Here is a 20138-nt window from a genome sequence, read left to right on the forward strand (position 1 = left end):
GTGACCTGAAACTGAGAAGTGCTACCATCCTGATTTTCAGACAAGCCACTCACCTACTGCTCCTCCACAGCACCCGCTGAGCAGTGAGTGCCCCAGGTCACCAAGAAGCTTGTCCCAGCTGTCATAACCTGCAGAGACTGAACAGAGGGTGTCACTATACATGGGGGTCAGCATCAGTTTCCCCTTGTCTGGTGTTACTGAATAACATGTAACTCCAGGCAGCAAGATCAGGTCAAAACATTGGGGAGCATCAGAATGATGTCTTAGTAAATGAGTGCATTTGTATCTATTGACTTTTGACTTCTCCAGTGTTCTTGAAGCCTGTTGAGAAAGACCAATATGTACAGTAAAATATCTTCAAAATTAAACCATTTTTTTCTGAAATTCCCTGTCCTGTGTAGCTAACTCCACTGTGTTTGAGGTCCTTGCCTTGCAGCAATATAACCTCATAAAATCAGAGATGCTTAAAACCACTCCTTTACATGCTCTAAAGTCATACTGACGCCAGTGATACTTGAGGACCAAATGACAGGACTGAACCTCAGTTCACAACTGATGCCCTCAGCCTCCAGCAACCATGGCAATCTAGCCAACCTGTGACACGTTCCTGCTGCCTTTCTTTTCAAGTGGGAAGCAAGCTGTGGGGTGGGAGAACTATCAACAAGCAGGAACCCACTCTCACCTGCCAGTTTTCCTGATGCTCCTATGGTCCAGACAGGGAGCAGACTGTGGGAAGGAAAGTAGTCTGGTCTGTATAACCCCTATTCTGTAAGGCTGCTGCTGTAAGCATAAAGGGTATTTATTCCCTGGTACTTCTGATTTATTCTCTGTAGTACCTGACCCTGAGACAAACCTCATAATGTCAACTATTTGTAGAAATGCACTGTACAGCACAGGCAAACTTATTACAGTCTCATGATTGGTTATTGAAATAATATTATTTCATTGACTGAAGTAAGTTTTTACTATTTTTATTAGCCTAGCAGAGTCAGTGTAACTGACTGGGGGAAAAGCTGGAATTTATTTGTTTTCGTGTCATTCACATGGTTGTAGATCACCCATCTTGGCAGGATCGTTACCATTGAAGGCAGGAGCCAGAGAGAACCCTGCTTTATTCCTGTGCCAGGTCAAACGTGGGGTAAGAAAAAACATCTTTAGATTTGTAAAATGAGCAGCTCTGCTCTGGAAGTCATTGGAAATGTCACAATGCCATTTTTACAGTTGTTTTTCAGAGCAGAACAGTCCCTTAATACCCTTTGCTATTTTCTATTAGTCTGTGTTCAAAACACAGGATTTAACTAAAACTTCTAAAAGGATATTGCAAGAGACACATTTAATATGTGTCATAACATAAGGTACAAAAACATTAGGATGCAAAGACAATAAGGTTATCTGATGTGTCTTAGCTGGGAAAGACAAGAAAGCTCCTCACAAGGCCAGCATTACTGCATGCATCACTGAAATGCAGTTGCATATTTAATGTACATGGTAAATATAAGCAGAAAAGGGAAACCAGATGACACGTGACAGCATAACGCTCTGCAGTACAGGAATCGGCTCAAGTACAGTATTCACATAACACATTTGATATTCAGACTAACACATTTTGTCTGTACACCATCCTTTATGTTGCAATGGCATTGTTTTCCTTTTTCTCACCTTCTGATGTTTTCCCTGTAGAGTCACTTTCACATCACATGGGCATTTACTTCAGTCGTTGCTCACTTCATAACATGTTCATCCACTCCATGCCTGCATTGTTCAGATACTAAATTTTATATCTTTTCTCTCCCATGGTTCATGAGACTTAATATTCTTTTCTCTTTTATCTGTTTTTTCTATCTTTCAATAATGTAGCAAGCTTAGTACTGAGGGAAGGTATTCTGAACATTGCCTTAGAACAATTAACTCACAAATTTAAAAATAATGCTCTACTTTTACTTCTTCTACTTTTTTTTTTTTTTTCAGTGAGGGCAGGAACAAATACTCTGTCTTCCAGTTATCTCTGGAGATACAAAACCCATAATTCTGATCTCATTCTAAGGACTGTCCAAACTCAAATGATCATTCCAGTAATTCTGGTATTTCTAGCCATTGCTATGATCTAATACCAAAACTCTGCATGTTTCCATTTACTTTGCCTTCTAAAATACAATTGATGAGAAAATTATTTTGCTGCAAGTATTGAAAAGTTTTTGTTTGTATTTTGTTGACTGTTTTCCACTGAAAACAGAAATGAAGCAGTGTTCAGTGGTAAATTTTTTAAACTTTGTTTCTAGTAAAAAGCACGGATATTTATCTAGAGAACAACAATGCAGTGATATCCCAACAGCAGCATTAGTTACCTATGGGATTCCAGTTTTGCATAGTAAGATGCTTTTTATTTACTGGGCAACTTGAAAGGATACTGCCTGAAACTAGACCCTAAATCTGTTGCAAATGCATAAATTTCAAATAAATTAATTGATCAAAAGTTTCTAAACAGAAGAAATCTCCAGCCTCACTTTCAAGCTGGAAAATATAATTTGGGCTTCCACTTGAGTGCTTATGAAAAGAAAAAGAAACTGGACAGAAGTTAGGGAGTTTATGATGGAAAAGGTAACATACTGAGTGCATAGTGCCAGCAGTGTCTTGGGATTCAGTGTTTGTTCTCTTCACTAAAATTAAGAGAACTGAAATGTGGGTATGAGGATTTAAATGGAATTTATTGACAGACCAGGACCAACATGGCTCCACAGGAAGCTCATTCACCACCATTACAATTACAAAGATCAAGAGTTACCTGCACCTTAGATATGTTTACAGATAGATAAATAGATAGATAGATAGATAGATAGGCAGACAGACAGACAGACAGACAGATAAAGGATGCCAGATAAAAGGTAAATATGGAAATTTCCCAGGTGCTACCAGTTAAGCACTTCAACAAATCTACGCACATTTATTCAGGTGCCTGAATGGAAACCAAGGCCCTCGATTCCAACCACCACTTTATTTAGACAGTGATAGTGCTATAATTCCTGAACGCTATGGACATATTAGCTTAGCATAACAAATGCATCTTGTAGGCTAGCATTAATGTCTCCGAAACTAATCATATGCTTAAGATTACTATAAAAGGTCCATGAAATCATGTTTCCAGATAAAACAAGGCTGCCTTCACATCTCTTTATGAACTCCACCTATAGAGTACATTCTTGTGCAGAGTATTTTTCAGTTCTTGTTACAAAGTTCCATTCCTAATAACATCTGAAATTTTTTGTGCACTTTGCTAGGTCTACAGAATATTTTTCCACTAAAAAGCAATAAAAAGAATTCCTGTTCTTGAGGATATAAAAATTATTTTCAAATGATTGGGAACAGTTATCCGTTTTGATACACAGAGCCACTTAAATGAGAGGCAGAGCTTGTTACACAAATATCTGAGATTTGTACCAAAATAACTGTGCAGCAAATATGACAGTCCTCAAGTTTATTCAAACAATATTTGGAAGAAAAGATTATTCATTTTTCAAGAAGAAAAAGACCAGTGAAATAAAAAAAAAATAAGAGTGATACTGATGTAATTCAGTGGAAAGGACAGGAGAATCAGCAGCTTTACAAACCTTTGTAATTATTTAACAGGAGCAGATTTTGCACCATTGCAGACAACTTTGTTTGTTGGTGGACCCTATGAAATGCTAGGGTAGGGATTTTGGAGATTCTCAAGCACATAAATACTTGGTGGTGTAATTTATACATTACTGAAATAAAAATAAATATTTCTTTTTATGCCAGTGGGTAGTGGATTGGGACCTTGGCTACTGGAATTAACCTTGCTAAGCCAGCAGCTCTTCAGGGCATAGCTCACAGAAGCCAGGTCGGAGCCCGGGAGCAGATGGTGCTGTCTGGTGCAGCACAGATAATGCTTCGGCTCCGCTCTTCATATCCCCTAAGGGACAAGACTCTTCCCCCTCTTGCCCAGGAAATTGTTTGGTCCTCTTATTGGGGCTGATTCAAATCCCTCCGTGAAATGGCAGCGTAGGTATAACATCTCCCCACAAAATTTATATAGTGGTGTAACTGTTATTTCTTTTATTCCAACGTCTACCATTTTGTGAACTGAGGCAGCATATTGCACATGAGGGTCGCATGAGACACTGTGCTGTGTCTCATGGAAACTTTTTTTGTCCTTTCTTATTTAATTGTTTACTTTAATCAAACATGAAACTCATTCAGGCCAAAAGAAAACACTTGGTTTCTATTCATATGAAAGTGTAATATGTCCTTCACAGTGGATGTAAGCCCACTAGTAAAAACTGATATCTTCTGTCACTTTCTGCAGATCGGGAAGTTGTTAACCCCATACAAACTTTTCTGCATCTTTTCAGTATGTGATATTGTCTGGGAACCTCGGAGGTTGCTGAGGATCTCTTTGGAGAAGCCAGTGCAGAGATGAATTCCAAAGAAAACCTCAGTGCTGTCAATATTGCCTAACATTCCTTGAAGCCACCAAAAAAGTGGGTTTGGAGGAGACCCTGGAGGCACAAAGTGATGCTGAGGAAAATGAAATTAATATACAAATAGGAAAATTGTAAGCAAAGTGGATTTGTAAAAATCATACAGATGGAGACAGTACCGAACAATAGACTCTATCTTAGTTAAGAGTGACTTGATTATTCTAAGTGAATGCTTGGGGCACATCTGTAAGGTACAGAAGTGTTTTTATCTTGTCCTTTACTAGGAACTGAACAGAGAGACTAGAGACCAAAAATCTACCCTGGGATATTTTAACCATGACACTTCAAAAAATAAATAGAACATTATATAAATCTATAAAACATAAATAAACCTGCTGCTGTTTTTGAAACAGTGAAGTTCTCTAGATGGAGTACACATGAAAGTAATATTTCCCTTCAGTGCTCAGCTGCCCCCTCCCCTGAAGAACACTCAGGCCTGATGCACAGGCTGGTGGGAGGGTAACTGGCCTGGACACAGAGCCCAGAAACAAAATCCTTCTCCGCTCAAAACTTTCTCAAGGTGAATTCCAGGCTTGTGATCACTTTTTTCATCCTTTCCCAAAACCACTGATGAAAGAAGAAGCCAAATATCTTCCCAGAAGAAAATACTAATGTATGACACACTTCTGTCAAAATCATATATAACTTGCCTGATTACAAATCTTGAACTAAGTAGGAAACTGGGAATGTTTTAAGGAAACATGCAAGTATCAGTCAGAACGGTTACTCAGAGCCATAAAGAAGCATCTTGGAAATCACTGATTAAGTTATTAATTGAATTCAATAGCTTATTTGTGGTATGAAAAGTAAAGACAGCAAATAAGCAAAGCTTCAGGTCCATGGGACTTCAGAGTGGGATTATGGCAGGGGATGAACTGTCTCCCAGACCTGGCTGGTTCTCAGTCTCAATGGAAGTGCTAGAGCCTGGACAGGGCTGCCCTGGTGTGACTGTTGTACTGGGACTGACTGCAGGCATTTGTGCAGGCAGTGTTTAGGCAGCACAAAGAGATTAAATTTGATTACAATTTTCACCTTAGGTTGCCTAACTGATCATAAGCTAATCATGTCCCTGTTTCATGCTTCAGTTTCCCTCTCTGACAAAAGGATATTGGCCTGTTTTAAAGGGGATCTCCAAACTGAAAGCTACTGTATAAGAAATAAGGCATCAAGGATGGATCTGAGAAGGAAGAGCCACTTAGGCTGCCTGTCAACAGAGGACAGTTCTGCGACCTGAGAAAGCTGGAATTAAAAGGGGGCTTCTGTCAGAAATAGCTTACAGCTGCAGATAAAGATGGATTTTAACCTCATTCCACACACTGTAGAAAATACTATTTCCAGCCTGTACTGAGGAGGTCCCAGATCTAAATTACTCACCTGCCTAGAACCACCGTTGAGTTGCACTCGTAGTCAATGTACCTTGTCTTGGAGCACCAGAGATAAATTCAGTAAGCTCAGCCAGCAGGTTATTTTCCTATCAATAAGAAATATGAAATGAAATATGAAATAAGAAAATCTTCTGAAAGTGTAGGAAATCTTAACAGAAAGACAGGGACAAGGCTGCCATTACTTCCTAACATCTCCTAACATCTTCCTAACATCTCTAATCTGAAGTACAATGTATTTTCTGTTAGTTATCTTTAGGTGGCAGTAAGGTAAAAGCATGGAGTAGAAAGTTAAGAGAAATCTCTAATGCATTTTTAGAGACCTTTTCCTCAAGTATTGTGCTGGCTATAAAATAGAAGATACTACATAAACCACTTGCATCTTCAGTAGATACCCAAAAAGCAGTTATTAGAGTTGGCTTCATCCAGATCACATTCAGATGCAAACCTGTTGAATGCCAGCAATATTAATAAAATTACTATATATTATATGAGGTATGCAGTACTTGATCCAAGAATTCCTGAGGACAGAGGTAAATGTCACAGTTAGAGACAGATTCCTATGTTCCTATCAACAAGCACACTAAAAAGAAAAAAGCTACAAGAAACAATACACTCGCTGACAAAATCAAACATATGAATCAAGTTTAAAATGGTTTCAAGGAGTAATTATTGACTTCAATGTTTATATTTTCATTTACACTTTTCACGTATGCACCTCTTCCAAAGTCTTTCCTGAAGCTAAAACGTAACGATGTCTCTAGCCAACTTTCTACCAGAAAAAAAGCCAGTAGGATAAAAACATACTCAAAATTATTATCAAGGAATATAATTAGCTAAGTAACGCAACAGTGTTATGTAGTGTGCTAAGGCAAGTATTATGTAGCCAATAAAGATCTATCTTATACCATTAATATTTACAGTTGGAAGCACGAGATGGCTGCAATCAAAGTGCTGCACCCAACAAAGGCTAGCTGTTGACTTGATACCTTGTTGTCTGACAGTGTGAAACAGTCAAACAGCTACTTACTTCATCACTACTTGACAGCGTAACATTAATGCTAGGTAGCAACACATGCCTGTTTTGCAGGAGCTTAGCACCAAACAGGGAGAAGAATTTCATGGAACAGTTTTGATACTGTAGGCTTATCTTATTAGCAGAGAAGTGGGAATGGAGAGTATCTGGCAATTAGGAAATAAAACAGGAATCATAACTCTGTCTTTGCTGTACCGTACACCACTGACCCACCTATTATGCACCATTGGACAGAACAGTTTCTTATTCCCTCAGGAAGTGGGAAGAGGCAAGATGAACAGTCTCAGCCCAGGTTGCACTAATTCTTACAGAGAAGCAGGGTCTGGGGGAGACAGATGACCCTGCTTCACATCATCACAGTCAGGGACCAGAGCCCACAGAGGACGTCTGTCTGTGGTGTGAGTCTTCGATGGGTACCTAGTGCTGTTCTGAAAGGTCTGGTTACAGAAATAAAACAACATCTACCACTAGCATCATTAATTAAACAAGAGATTTCTAACCTCAACTGTTGTGTGCTAGAAAGTGGAGTTTTGAGCAACCGGATCTATGCACACAGTTCAGATTGCGCAGCTCCATTAAACTGAAATTAATAATGCACAAGCAAATCATGCCTGGTGAAAACAAAACCCGTGGAAACAAATTAGTGAGGAGAAACAACATGCAAAAGGGCTTTGTTCTTCCAGATTTTGAATACCTCAGCAAAATTCCTCATATTTTCCCTAATACAGAAAAGATTGGAATCTAGATTCAGAGAGGAATATGTGCAAAAGTCAAAAAATCAGAAGTTTGCATTAGAAATGGGCTAGTTTCTCCCTTATCATAGCTGTTGATAGCCTGTTATTGTCTCCTGCCCTGTTCTCTTATCCAAATGCTGTCATTCCCATCAGCCCCATCTTGAATGTTACAACCTCATCCTTCATGTTTTGACATTGATTCTTCCTTCTCATCATTTTAACTATTTCACTCTGTCTACTGAATTTCTCTTCTTCTCTTTTTCTCAGGAATTAACTGTCCTGCCCTCATCATCAGCACTGTAGCATCCCTTCCTATTCTTCTCCTGCTTTTGGGTTTAACCTACTGACCCCCTCCCACCCACTTCACTCTCCCATGGCAACAGGAGCAGAGTTCCTCAAAAGTCCACTACTGTGTATTCTTCAAAATCCCTCTTCAGGAGTCATTTCTACTGTGGTGACTATGGGGATGCAATAAACTCAACAAAGCTAAATGAGGGGCAATGACATTAAGTTATTGTTTTCAGTGATAGTATTTTGATTTTTAATATCATCCATTCCTTCCTGCAATATGCTTGTCTGATAAGGCTTTTATCCACCACAAAGATTTATTCGTATAGAGTCTGCTGTCTTGAGGCTATAATGCAGTTATACCCTATGGAGAAACACCACCTGAAACATCACGCTGTTACCTATGTAAAAAACCTACCCCAAAGCATTTCCCAAACTGGAAAGCGGTGTTACACCCCAGAGACAGACACCTTTACTAAAACATTTGTCTAGCCTGCAATTTAACAGCTATGGGACAAACTCCTCCTCAACATGGTTTGGCTGGATTTGCACCAGCTATAGATTTTCCTTCTTATGCTTTCAGATTGCAGCAGATGGTTGAGTTCCTACACCAGAGGCTGTTGATAGAATTTTAAAAGGCATCTCATAATAACACATGGGAGCTGCACATTTAATCTGTGCTGCATCACCAAGATGATCTTAAAAAGAGCTGGAGCACACTTACAAAATTAGCACTGGCAGTTACTGCAGAAATGCTATCAAGGAGTCTTCTCAGAGCACACAGCTTAATGAGAGCTTTCCTCCAAACTGCCAGCCAAATCACTTCTCTGTGTATAACCAACACTGCCGAGTGAAAAGACATTTAATACTCTGTCCTGTGAGCGTCTCATCCAGCAAAATATCTGATGGAGACTCTAAGGATCTACTTATGTACTTATGCCTTTGTTGGGTCCGTGGCTGAGCTCACGTAAAGTACTGTGGCCAAAATCAGAAATAGTATTTCTTCTGCCTAAGACAAACCATCCCAGACTTACTAAACACCACTATTTTAATGGCTGGGCCTCTTCCATTAAACAGCTAATATGTCAGACATCAATATTACAAGTAGTTAAATAAATAATTACTGTATGTAGCCTGTTCTTTAGAGATGAATTCCTAAAAGTGAGCTTCAGAGCCTGAAAAGCTACATCCGAGAGACTCATTTTGTAAATAAGAGGCTACCTGAGCCAGACATTACTGCAGGTGCTAGCATTGAGGAGGGGGTAAATTATTGTCATTTAAACACAGCACAGTTTCCAAGTGGTCCAGGAACGGTCCTGCAGGCTGGTCTGGGAAGGAGGAGAAGGTCTGTCTATGCTGATCTGACTGGAAGATCAAGACTAATGTGAATAACACCCTTGCTTAACTGAAATCTGCTTTACAATTCCAGTCGCAACACTTCAGAGAGCTCCATCTCTAATTTCTTGCTCCACTATAATTAGAACAAACTTCCTTGTTAACTTCTGTAGATTCACAACAGTGTGACTTCACGTGTCAGGGAGGGAGGCTGTCAGCATTTCTTCATGAGGCACTTTCTTTGCAAGCCCAGCTAAATCCTAGATTCAATCATCTCAAACTTCCTCATTTTCTCACATCTTCTCTAATAAAAAATATAATAAAAATATTGCATTTTTCTGATCTATAACTGGTCAATACGGTGATCAGTTTATCATTATAGCTGCTAACACTAATTCTGTCTACATGTGCACTTTTCAAGAAGAATTTTCAGACTAGCAAAAGTTTATACTTTCCAGGAAGGAATTCATTCGAGCTATCACATTTCAACTGACATGAATTATTTAAACTATATTTCATAGACAAACATAGTAGATAGTGGTGGCAGTGAATATAATATCTTCAGAGACATTTTAAGAAAATATTTAGACAATAATACCCACCAGAAAATAGAGAAATAATAAAAAGAAATACTTACAAACATTATTCTTCAAGGTGAGCTGCCTATATATATCTTGTACTGTGGATCTTCTGCACACATCAGAAGTCGTCACCTAAGTTTTGTCTTCAACAATGTCCATAGAGGTACGTAGAGGACTTGGGATTTCGTTCAGGCCCTCCTGCAACAGGATTGTCTTTTCCTGCAGATAGCAGGAAAACAACTCAGAGGCTGATGGCAGAAACAGCAACGGCAATGATGAAAATTCAAGACTGTGTGTATATACTACAGATAGATTTTCAGAGGACTAGAGAGACAGATGAGGGATGACAGAATAGCCTCGTCCCAGCGGACATGGTGTCAGAGGTAGAAGTACCTAAGATGTGGAGAGAAAAGCAGTCACGCTTACCTTGGGGTGTTACCTGGCATGCAGAAGGCAAAGCTACCTGTGACCAGCACCACAGCCAACATGTAGCAACTGCAGGCTAGCCTGAACTGCAGCAACAGGGTGGCTGATTGCAAGTAGTTGCATCCTTAGGTGACAGAGACCAGGTATTCAAGGCTCCAGGTCTGAATCAGGTTCTTCTACAAATCAACCCTGTTCTTATTCATTAAGGAAGCAAAACTAGAAGGAAACCCTGCAGCGATCTGTTTAGGTCCATTTTTTTTTTTCTCTCGCTTTCTGCTTCTGAGTTTCAGAGAATTCAAATAGTTTTCTTACCAGATATCCCTGAAGCTTGTTAGACATCAGGTTTAAAGTACAGCAAATATCACACCATTCCAGAACAACTTCCTTAACACACAGAGGCAAGAAAAAGGGCTGTACATGGTGACTGCCACAGAAAAGGCTCTTTTGAAGCCCACGAGATAAACTGAAGAGTTGTAAGATGTGCAGAAGGAAACGGCATTGGTGGCCTCACTAGTGATAAACAGTGGAAAATCAGCTAAGATGCACCACAGACATGGAGTGTTGCTTCCTTTGTTGCCACAGGTACCAAAGTAGAAAGGATTAATTGTTAAAGTACCTGAATAATAACTGTGTATAGGCACACCCAACACAGATAAGTGACCACGTGGGCGAGAGCATGAAGAAGGAAACCAGGATAAAACAATAAGAGGATAAAGCAGTTAAAGGAAATAGATTATGTGTATGGAATTTCAAAAAAGTTTGCCATTTCCAGTGGCCTGTGCAGTGTTCAGCTCAGCTGGACATGAATCTGCTCTGTTTAATGAGTCCAAAATGGATTATTGGTTCAGCTCAGCAGCCCAAAAACTGGGTCAACATGGCTCTTGGGACGCACTGGCTGGTGTTTAGCTCCAGCAGAGCAGCTACTTTTACAGATAATGCGAGGGAGAGCAATAAGTATTTGCTTGTGAAGGCGGAAAAAAAATCATGGAAAAGGTACTTCATGTGCCACTCATTTAAGGTATTTATATTAGAACAAAGTCAATCTATAGATTTATGGCCATTTTACTGCTGTTGAAAACAAACTAGTCCCACAATCTGGGGTTATCAATGCATCTCATTATAACAGATTTGTGTATGACTGACTAGATTTCTTCTAGAACTACTGGGATTCTTATTTGCATTCAGCATTTAACAGAAAAAAATTCCGATAAGATGGTTATAAATCCTCAATGAAATAAACTCATTGTATCTATGGGCTTTTTAATCAAGTTAATGGCTTTTCTTTGGCTGCTCAGTATTATCCCTATATACCCCCAAACCTTTCAAAGTAATTCTGACATGGATTAGGACCACTCAAGCCAATCGTCCCTCATTACTGTAGCAAATGGTTTTGATTTGGGGGCAGTAAATCTGGATGGCGTGGATCAGATGTTCTTACTGTGAATGAAGTGATAACCTCATGAGTGGTGTCAGGACTTGGGATCTGGAGACTTTGCTGGCAAAAGCTCCAGTGCACACGAGCAGCTGCAGAATTCCCAGAAAGCCCTGCATGTGGCAGAGAAGGGAATTCTCTGGGGTTTAGCAGTCCCTGTGCTTTAAAGCTTGAGCTGATGTCTCTGTCGTGCAAAGCATCCAGAATCAGGAACACTTCTACGCGAGTGCTGAAATGAAGGCTAATTCTTAATGCCCAGCAACACAGGCATGCTTCTGCTTTCAGAGCACATTATTCCTTTCACATCCCAAAGACACACACATTCTCTCCAAGCCACGCTCTCCCAAGCAAACCTTATGCCAGGGTAGCAGCATCCCGAGGAAACTCATGCTGCTTCTCTCAAACCCATAGCGACTGCTCTGCTGGCACTGCAGCTCTCTCTTCTCTCTCCCTGATCTGGCTCAGCCCTTGGTGTCTGTGGCCATAATTCTCACCCCCCATACTGACATAAAATAGGATTAGATCAGCTAAATCGTGCTGATGTAAAACACACAGGAGGAAGAGGGCCTGTGTATTTCGCTGGCTCCCTTGTGCTATTCCACTTGCCTTTGACATTTGGCACACATGGAAACATTCATATATAGCAAGTCCCTAATGTCTCCCTCTTATAAAATAACTGTTTGGAATGCAGTTTGTTTATAGGTAAGCATACATATACCAGATTGATAAATGCTACTGAGCTTTGCCTTGTGAACTGGGCCCTCCTACTCCAAACTGTTCACCTACAAAGCAAATCAATGAACCAAGACTGAACAACCAGTCTACCGAAATAAACAAAGTAAAAGCAAAACCCAGCCCTAAAAAGAATTTTCACTCTATCCAATGATTTATTTCATCTAAACATTTTAAATAATTTTTATTTAACAATTTTTAAATTGTAAAAAATCCCCAATCAGCTTTGAAATGAAACTACCAGTAAAAAGCCAAAGTAATTTGGCTTTTTAAAAAAAGACAAAAAAATAGATTTTTCTTGCATTTCCTCCTCTGTGCAGATGAAGCTAGTCACCACATGAAAACTATATTCAAGAATTTTTTTCAATTTTGCCAAAATAAATCCATGTTGCTCCACCTGACATCCAAAGACAAATGCATAAAACACACTACATAAAATATCTTAGAGAGAAGCAGATTGGCCTTTTAATGTTAGCAGACTTCATTTTGTTGGTATCACCATGGCACGTGACATCATCTTGCCATCAGCATCCATTACCATTGCAGATACAACTTCCACTGACAGCTACTGTATATTAGGAGTAGGGGAGCTCTCACAACTTTTCTGTCACTGACCAATTATTAAACAGGCTCATAAGGTAATTTGGGTTGGAAGAACCCTCAGGAGGTCTCCCAGTCCAACCTCCTGCTTAAAGTGTAATGAGAATCATAAAGGTATTTCCCTGTCAGAAAATTAAACATCCTCCAGTGTATGTGGGGGTCTCATAGGCTTCCTCAACAACAAAGGTCTTTAGCAAAAAAACGCAGTAGCTTGTTTCTCTTCATAAATTTCCAGTTCTCCTGTGGCTTTTTTTGTGCTGAGTCAAGCTGAAGTTTACCTTGCTTTGTCTTTTTCTTTCTTGAGCTTTCACATTCTGCTTTTGAAGCTCTAGGACACAGACCACCTCTTGTGTAGGACACTGCCATGGCTTTCTGATAAACACACCAAAAAATTGTGTATTCACAGCGAGCAGCCATTTCCCGACCAGTCAATTCACTAACCAGATCTTAACGAGAAAACCTGGGGAAGTGAATAGCAGCCTGTGTTATATGAAGCTGAAAGTGATGTTGTGGTGCAGTGGTCTCATCAAGGAGACATCAACTCTGCATTGGTCACTACCCAGCGCCACAGGACACCCACAGCCTCACAGCCGCGGGTGACCCACTATGCAGCTGCGAACACCCAGACAAGCGGCATCTGGCATGAGCAGTCCCATGGTGGTCAGAGGGGCTCTGCACCTTGAAACATTGGAGAGGTTCATAGTCTAGATCTATGGTGGAAGCAACAGGCAAGAACTTACCAGAAGAACCTGAAGTGCTCATGTGGGACCTTTACATCTGAACTGCTTTTTTAAAGTCCAGTCCACACCATTATGCAAAATACACAGTAGGGTCAGTAACAGAAACCCTCTCTTTCTGCTGTCTCAGCAACACCTTGTTTCTAAAAATGCTGCTCAGTCTTTTCTTTCCTCAGGATCACCAGTTACAACTATTTCAGTCTATTGTCCTCACTGAATACTGTGATGAACAGATGCCGAGATGGGGGGGGGGGGGAGGGGCGAACTTTTCAGATCTTTCTTTCGTAATCAGCCAGCTGATTTTCCAAATTAATTTAACTGTTCAGCCATTAATTACTAAAGAAGCAGTTGATTTTGATGGGACCAGACTGCAGAGCCTTCTGGCAACTCTTGCTATCAGTTCAGTGCTCTTGCTAAGGGGGCTACCTATATTGTAAACTTGGGTAGTGATCTGTGGGCTGATAAACTAGGGGACAGCACCTGAACGGTAGATTTTTTGCATCAATAGAGCTCACCCAAAAAGATGGCATAAAGGTCAGTTTTTTCATGTTCAGAAATCAGAAGCAACTTAAACACAGAAATAAAATTATCTTCTGTATCTGATGATGGTAATAAACTCGTCTCTCCAGATTTTAATCAGTGAGGTAACTCTTTTTACATGTTTTTTACATGTTTCATGCCACCTTGTTTTAGGGTTGGAGTCATGTGTCTGTCACCTGCACTAGGTTATTTCTATTGAAAAAATGTTTTTAAAATCAGGGGAATCATATATTTAGCCATCAAGGACAGAGGAAAATAATATCCTAGCTGGTCATCCAACCCCTACAGAGAATCCCTGGGCAAAACTTCCTTTTATTGTTATAGTAGGACCTTTTACATCAGGGTGGAGGCAGACAGAAAAAGAGAGGAAGGCTTGTTTTAACATTTTTCCTGGGGCATTGTTGTTCTTCTGCAAAGGCATCTGAGCAGCCTGAGTCCAAGTGACATACACAGGGCACTGCCACAGCAATAGCAGCCACTTACAGCACATCCATTGCTGAATGCAAAATTGTCGTCATTCTCAGGACTGTAAATGCACTTCCTAGAAATGACGAGTAAGCAGGTGACTATCTTGTAACATGTAGTATCTAACTGGGAAACAGGCTTTGACCTGCTCTTTTCCATTTCTAAATTTTTGGGGATTTGAAAGTTCAGCCTCAAGCACACATTTGTCTATGGCAGTTCAGCTGTCACTTGTAATACAAATAAAAAGATGATGGATGGCAGAATCTGCCCAGAAGTTCAGTTCCTGCTAGGGTCATTCTGTCCGTGGTGACCACTTTCCACACTAACCACATCACTTCAGTGGCTTACCTCACCATAAGCATTTAAAAAATATATATATTTTTTAAAAAAACTTTTTTTTATAAAAAGCACATATGTAGATGCATATAAAATGTTAATCTACCAACTGTAAAATTTCTTTGGTATAAAGCCTTTCAACTGGCAGATTTGTTTATGCGCACTGTGCCTTCTGACATTATCACATTTCCTACTGCCACATGAAAACAGAGCATACTTACATTCATCCTGTACTGTACTGCTTGTGTTTCTGTAGATGAAGCTATAAAGTCTATATACAGAAGAAGAGCTGGATGAACATTTCCAAACATATTTGTGAAAATATACTGATTAATTTCTCACTGAATAGATTACAGTTGCACTCATGGGCAGCCTCTATACACTTATTTCATGCAAACATGCTGGTAAAAAAAGTTTACTGAAAGGAATGTCTGTAGAAATAGCACATTTTATAAAAACATTTACAGTAAACACATTTTCTATATGTAAGAACAAGTATTCACATAAACTTGACTCCTGCAGCAAAAGCAACAGAAATGTGACTGAGTAGATATCCAGACAAAATAGCTCAATGTTTAACTTGCAGTAGCAATGACTAGCAATAATGTATTCACAATCAAACTACAGATAATGAATTATTATTAAAGTGATTAGGCAAATAATTGCTGAGATAGTACTATAGTTCACATATTAACTCACAGGTTATTTTCTAGCAGAAATTAAGTTTTCAGATTAAATGGGTCATTAAATGAAACTCATCCATCTCTGCTTTGTATATTAAATAGCCAGCACCCTGTGTGTAATTTTCTGAAGATTTGAAAAAAACAAAATTTAGAGAGGCTAATGGACTTATATACCAATAAATGGTCCTTCAGCAGTAGCTCATCTATGCAAAGCCCTACCCATAGAATGATTTTTGTTTTCCTTCCTTAAGTGTGTCTCTGTATTCTCTTGACCTAAAATATATTGTAATTATTTCAATCCTTCCAGTTGACAACTGACTTGATCTCGAACATACTCACCTCCATTGGCTCAGTAACGCTGGCCTTGTTATTGATCCTCTTCTTGGCAGTTGTGGTTTCAGTCATCGCTGCCAATAAACGGGCGACTCAAGGGACCTACAGCCCCAGCCGGCAGGAGAAGGAGGGATCGCGGGTAGAGATGTGGAACATGGTGCAGCCACCGCCAATGGAAAGACTGATTTAGAAGAAACTGCTCCTCCATCCTGGAAGATGGCTGAAAGGGGACAGTGTACATATGTTAGATATGTTCATTTTCATTCTGACACCAGGAATACTCACTATAAAGACTACAATGACTTTGGGCTTTCAATATTTTCAATATTTGTTCTTTTAAGTTCAATAAGATTTAAATTCCCTTAGCATTTAAGTGAACCAATGCCATTTTTATCATTGTTTTGGACCAACCCATCCAAGGACATTTTTTATTTACACAGGAAACTCCAGCCTTGCTGACCAGCAGTAGGCATTACAGACAGTAATACAGGCTGCCAAAAAGCATGCTCAAAAACACTTCCCAAAGCTCATGCTCAAAGCACCAGGAAAGAGGCATAAGTGGCCTACGGGTAAAGAATTGGCTTAGAGATAATTATGACAGACTTTGTACTTCTCCTGGAGCTCAGAGTTCTCATATGATCATGGGCAAATAAATTTTTATGCCTCAGTTTTCCTTTTTTTAAAACAGGGATAATCCCATTTAACTACCTCGTAAATCTCAGTAGGGAAAGGATTGCCACTGTTTGTTGAAAAAGAAATTAACACATAAAATATAATGGAATAACAGAAATTTGGAAGAAATCTTGTAATGAAATAGACATTTGAAAACCTTCAAGAGATTTAATGATCATTCTTGTAGTAGGAAACGATGTGCCAAAAATAAAAAATATAGCCAGGTCAAAAGGTTTTTTTGAAATGTAGAGGCAAATTTTAGCAGTAACTTATCCAGTTCATTTTCACATATAGTCAAGAAATTAAAGCATAAACATTGCTCCCACACAAACTGAACCCAAAATAAAGAGGCAATGGAGTGGAAAGTCCATGATGGCATTTCTTTATTTCCTGCAGTTCATCTTGTATGTTCCCACAGCTGTGAAAAATCCCAGATACGCGCATCAAACCACAGATGGTTATTCCTGGAGTTGCATAATCAAGGACACACACTCAGTATCCAAGAGTTTAACTCACCTTTTTAATTAATTATCAATTCATAAATCATATTGAACAAACTCCTTAAAGGATTACTGAAGACAAATGTCACTCACATGTAATTTTGTATTAGTTGATTAGCAGTAACTATGATAGTAAGCACATTGAGCACATTCTTGATTTTTTTCAGTCCTCACAGATATCTTTAAAAACAAGGCACTACAGAAAATGTGAGGTGATGGTAGGATTCAAGCTGAGCTAAAAGAGCAGAATGCAGTCACAGCAAAAATCACAACAGATTTTATTCTAGTCCAATTTACAGCTTTAATACTGAATCTTATTATTTTGAATGCAATCATTGTACAGCTGCAGTCTAAAATCAGAGAGTACAAATGGTAAATAAGGAAAGAATGGAAAAATAAGTTAGCAAAAATATGATGGGAGATACTTTTGAATCATAGCATTATGGAATTTGCCATATGAGACCCTACTACATCATAATAAAGAATAGCATGAAGTTTGTTTGGTGTGATCATTTCTAGAAAGATACACAAATATTGGGAAAAAAAGAAGAAATTTACTCAAAGAGTATACAGTTTGAGGTAGTAAACACTCAGCAAACAAGACAACAAAGAACAGCATGTGAGGATGAGACCACAAGTGAAGCACGAGTGTTTTATGCAGATTCTTACATTGCTTTGGCTTCACCCAAAAAAGCTGCAAGAGACCCAAAGGCAAAGCCATCTCTGCGGAGAAAGTGGCAAAGCAGGCAAGGACACTGGAATCTGTGGTAACAAGGGAGCAAGCAATGAGTAAGCAGACAAGAAGAGCTGTGAGGCTGCAGGCTGGGATGGAGTTGGGGATAGGGAGCTCTGAAAACGAGAAGGAATCCAGAACATCCGAGAAAGTCTTGCCACAGAGTCGATAGGGCTGAGCGAGATACCCAGGAACATGTACAGAGGAAGGAAGAGGCAGAGAAGACAAAAGCCTGAAGAGTTTTCATACAGACTAAAGAGAGCTCTGGAGGAATATGCTTCTAAAGAATTAAAAAGACACCTGTAAAAGCACAACAAAAGGAAAATCTCACAGTGAAATATGAGTCTGGTTCATAGAAGGTAAGTCAAGGAGAGAGAAGGGAGGGGGAAAACCTTTAAACTAAGATTAGAATAAGCTGTGATTGCCGTCAGGCTCAAAGGAGAGGAAACGAAAAAGGTGAGCCATGAAAATGCACAGAAAAGTAGGAGAAGAAAAGGAAATGAAAGTGGATGGTACTTGAGGAGAGTGGAGGCAAAAGCTGGATTGCAGCAAAGGTGAAGCTGGGCTTTTGTAGCAGTGAGGCCATAGGAAAGGGAGGGAGGATGATGGTGAGTCAGGAATGACAATGTGTGAGAAAACTTAGAGGGAGCATGTTTTATAGCAAATAGGGATTAAAATGTGAAATATTCAAAACTCTATTTATGGTCTCGTAAGAAGAAAACAAGAAAAGGCCCCAAAAGCACAAACATCAGTTCTAAATACACTTTATGAAAAGCTAAATTAACAAAGCAGCATCTAAAGAAGGCAGGGAGGCAGATGCTGCAGCTGGAAAAGCTCAATGGTAGCCCTGAAAAGTACAACAAGTCCCAAAGCTGTCACTGTATTAACATGCTATAGTGACTGTGAAAAGCATGGTTAGGAAGACTGACCCTTCCAGTCCTTATCTCAACCAGGGAACAACAGTTAAAACAAAAGTGAATACATTATAAAGAACATCTAATACCATCTTTGTCAAAATTTAAACCACAGATTAAGAATGATATAGCAGCTGTCAAATTATTTATTGCTTCTCAGTCCAGGGGTATAATAAAATGCATATAGAAGAGGAGTAATATCTGAGTTGTGGGGAGCATTTGTGCTGCTATAAGGAAAAAATATTGGGACTGGCTTCTGGTTTCCCAAAAAGCACTGATAACCCCCATTATTATGGAGGCATCTCTCCAAAGAACACTTAAAATATTTCAAAATAACATTTGTTCAATCTATCTCACTATTTGACTCAAAAGCTAAAAGTAAGTTTATTTATTCGTGATCACTTGCAACGTATGCATTAAAGAAACAATTGCAGAATATACTCCCAAACCTTACCCATTTAAGCTTTCTCTTCATATCTAACAGCCTTCAACAAAGGAAGAGAAAGTGCCAAGTAAGAGTACATGATCTGCTCTGCACCAGATCCCTTTGAAGACGTGCCGGAGCAGGGGACGGATGCAGTAACTTAAGTCCCTTTTCCCTTGGAAACAGGTGACATCCAGCCAGCAAAACAGTGAGGGGAACGTTCAGAGTCCCAGAAATATTTACACCAAGCAGAAAATAAATACTGCAGCTGGAATTTGGCTAGCTCAAACTGATCATAGTGTATCACTGCATTATGTGCCTTCTCCGTTTTATGTAAAATTAACTGTTCCTTCTCTGTATGTACATAGTATATTTATAGCTTAGATGGTGTATTCATATTACTGTTTTGCTGTGTACAGGATCAACATGACCAATAAATAAGGATTATATTGAGCCGCATGCAACCTATGTGGGTTTTTTGCTTTATGGGATTATTACATCATGCATTTACAAAGGAAATTATCCCAGGCCAGAACTGTATTTTCAGTTTAGAAAGTCAAATTTTCCATTTGGCATCAGGTGATCAAGAAACATTTTCCATTCTTGGAAATGAGATTAATGTGCTCTGTGCTGTGGTTGGGGTTGCCAGCCTCAGCATTGCAATCCGCACCATCCTCTGACTACACCCATGGTGACTGACTGTCCTGTGCCCATTAAAGGGAGGTGCTTTGTGCCAGGTCCCAAGGCGGCATGAAT

At 39.4% G+C, this 20138-nt stretch overlaps 1 protein-coding gene across 13 annotated transcripts in view; it reads left to right on the forward strand.

Annotated features, from left to right (window-relative positions):
- Positions 1–20138, forward strand: part of CRB1 (crumbs cell polarity complex component 1) — a 118970-nt gene that overhangs the window by 86593 nt on the left and 12239 nt on the right. For 4 of the 13 annotated variants that reach the window (XM_021294125.2, XM_021294096.2, XM_021294099.2 and 1 more), the window contains 2 exons: positions 1054–1138; positions 16114–19841. The exons of 1 other annotated variant lie outside the window; for it this stretch is intronic. In XM_021294125.2, the coding sequence (XP_021149800.2) occupies positions 1054–1138; positions 16114–16329 (301 nt within the window). In that variant the 3' untranslated portion in view covers positions 16330–19841. Of the gene's footprint in view, positions 1–1053; positions 1139–16113; positions 19842–20138 lie in introns of those variants that run through there. 8 more of the 13 variants (XM_065072343.1, XM_065072344.1, XM_021294117.2 and 5 more) reach the window with 5 other exon arrangements.

This window comes from Columba livia, chromosome 8 (genome assembly GCF_036013475.1).
Source record: "Columba livia isolate bColLiv1 breed racing homer chromosome 8, bColLiv1.pat.W.v2, whole genome shotgun sequence".
In the NCBI taxonomy this organism is placed as follows: Eukaryota; Metazoa; Chordata; class Aves; order Columbiformes; family Columbidae; genus Columba; species Columba livia.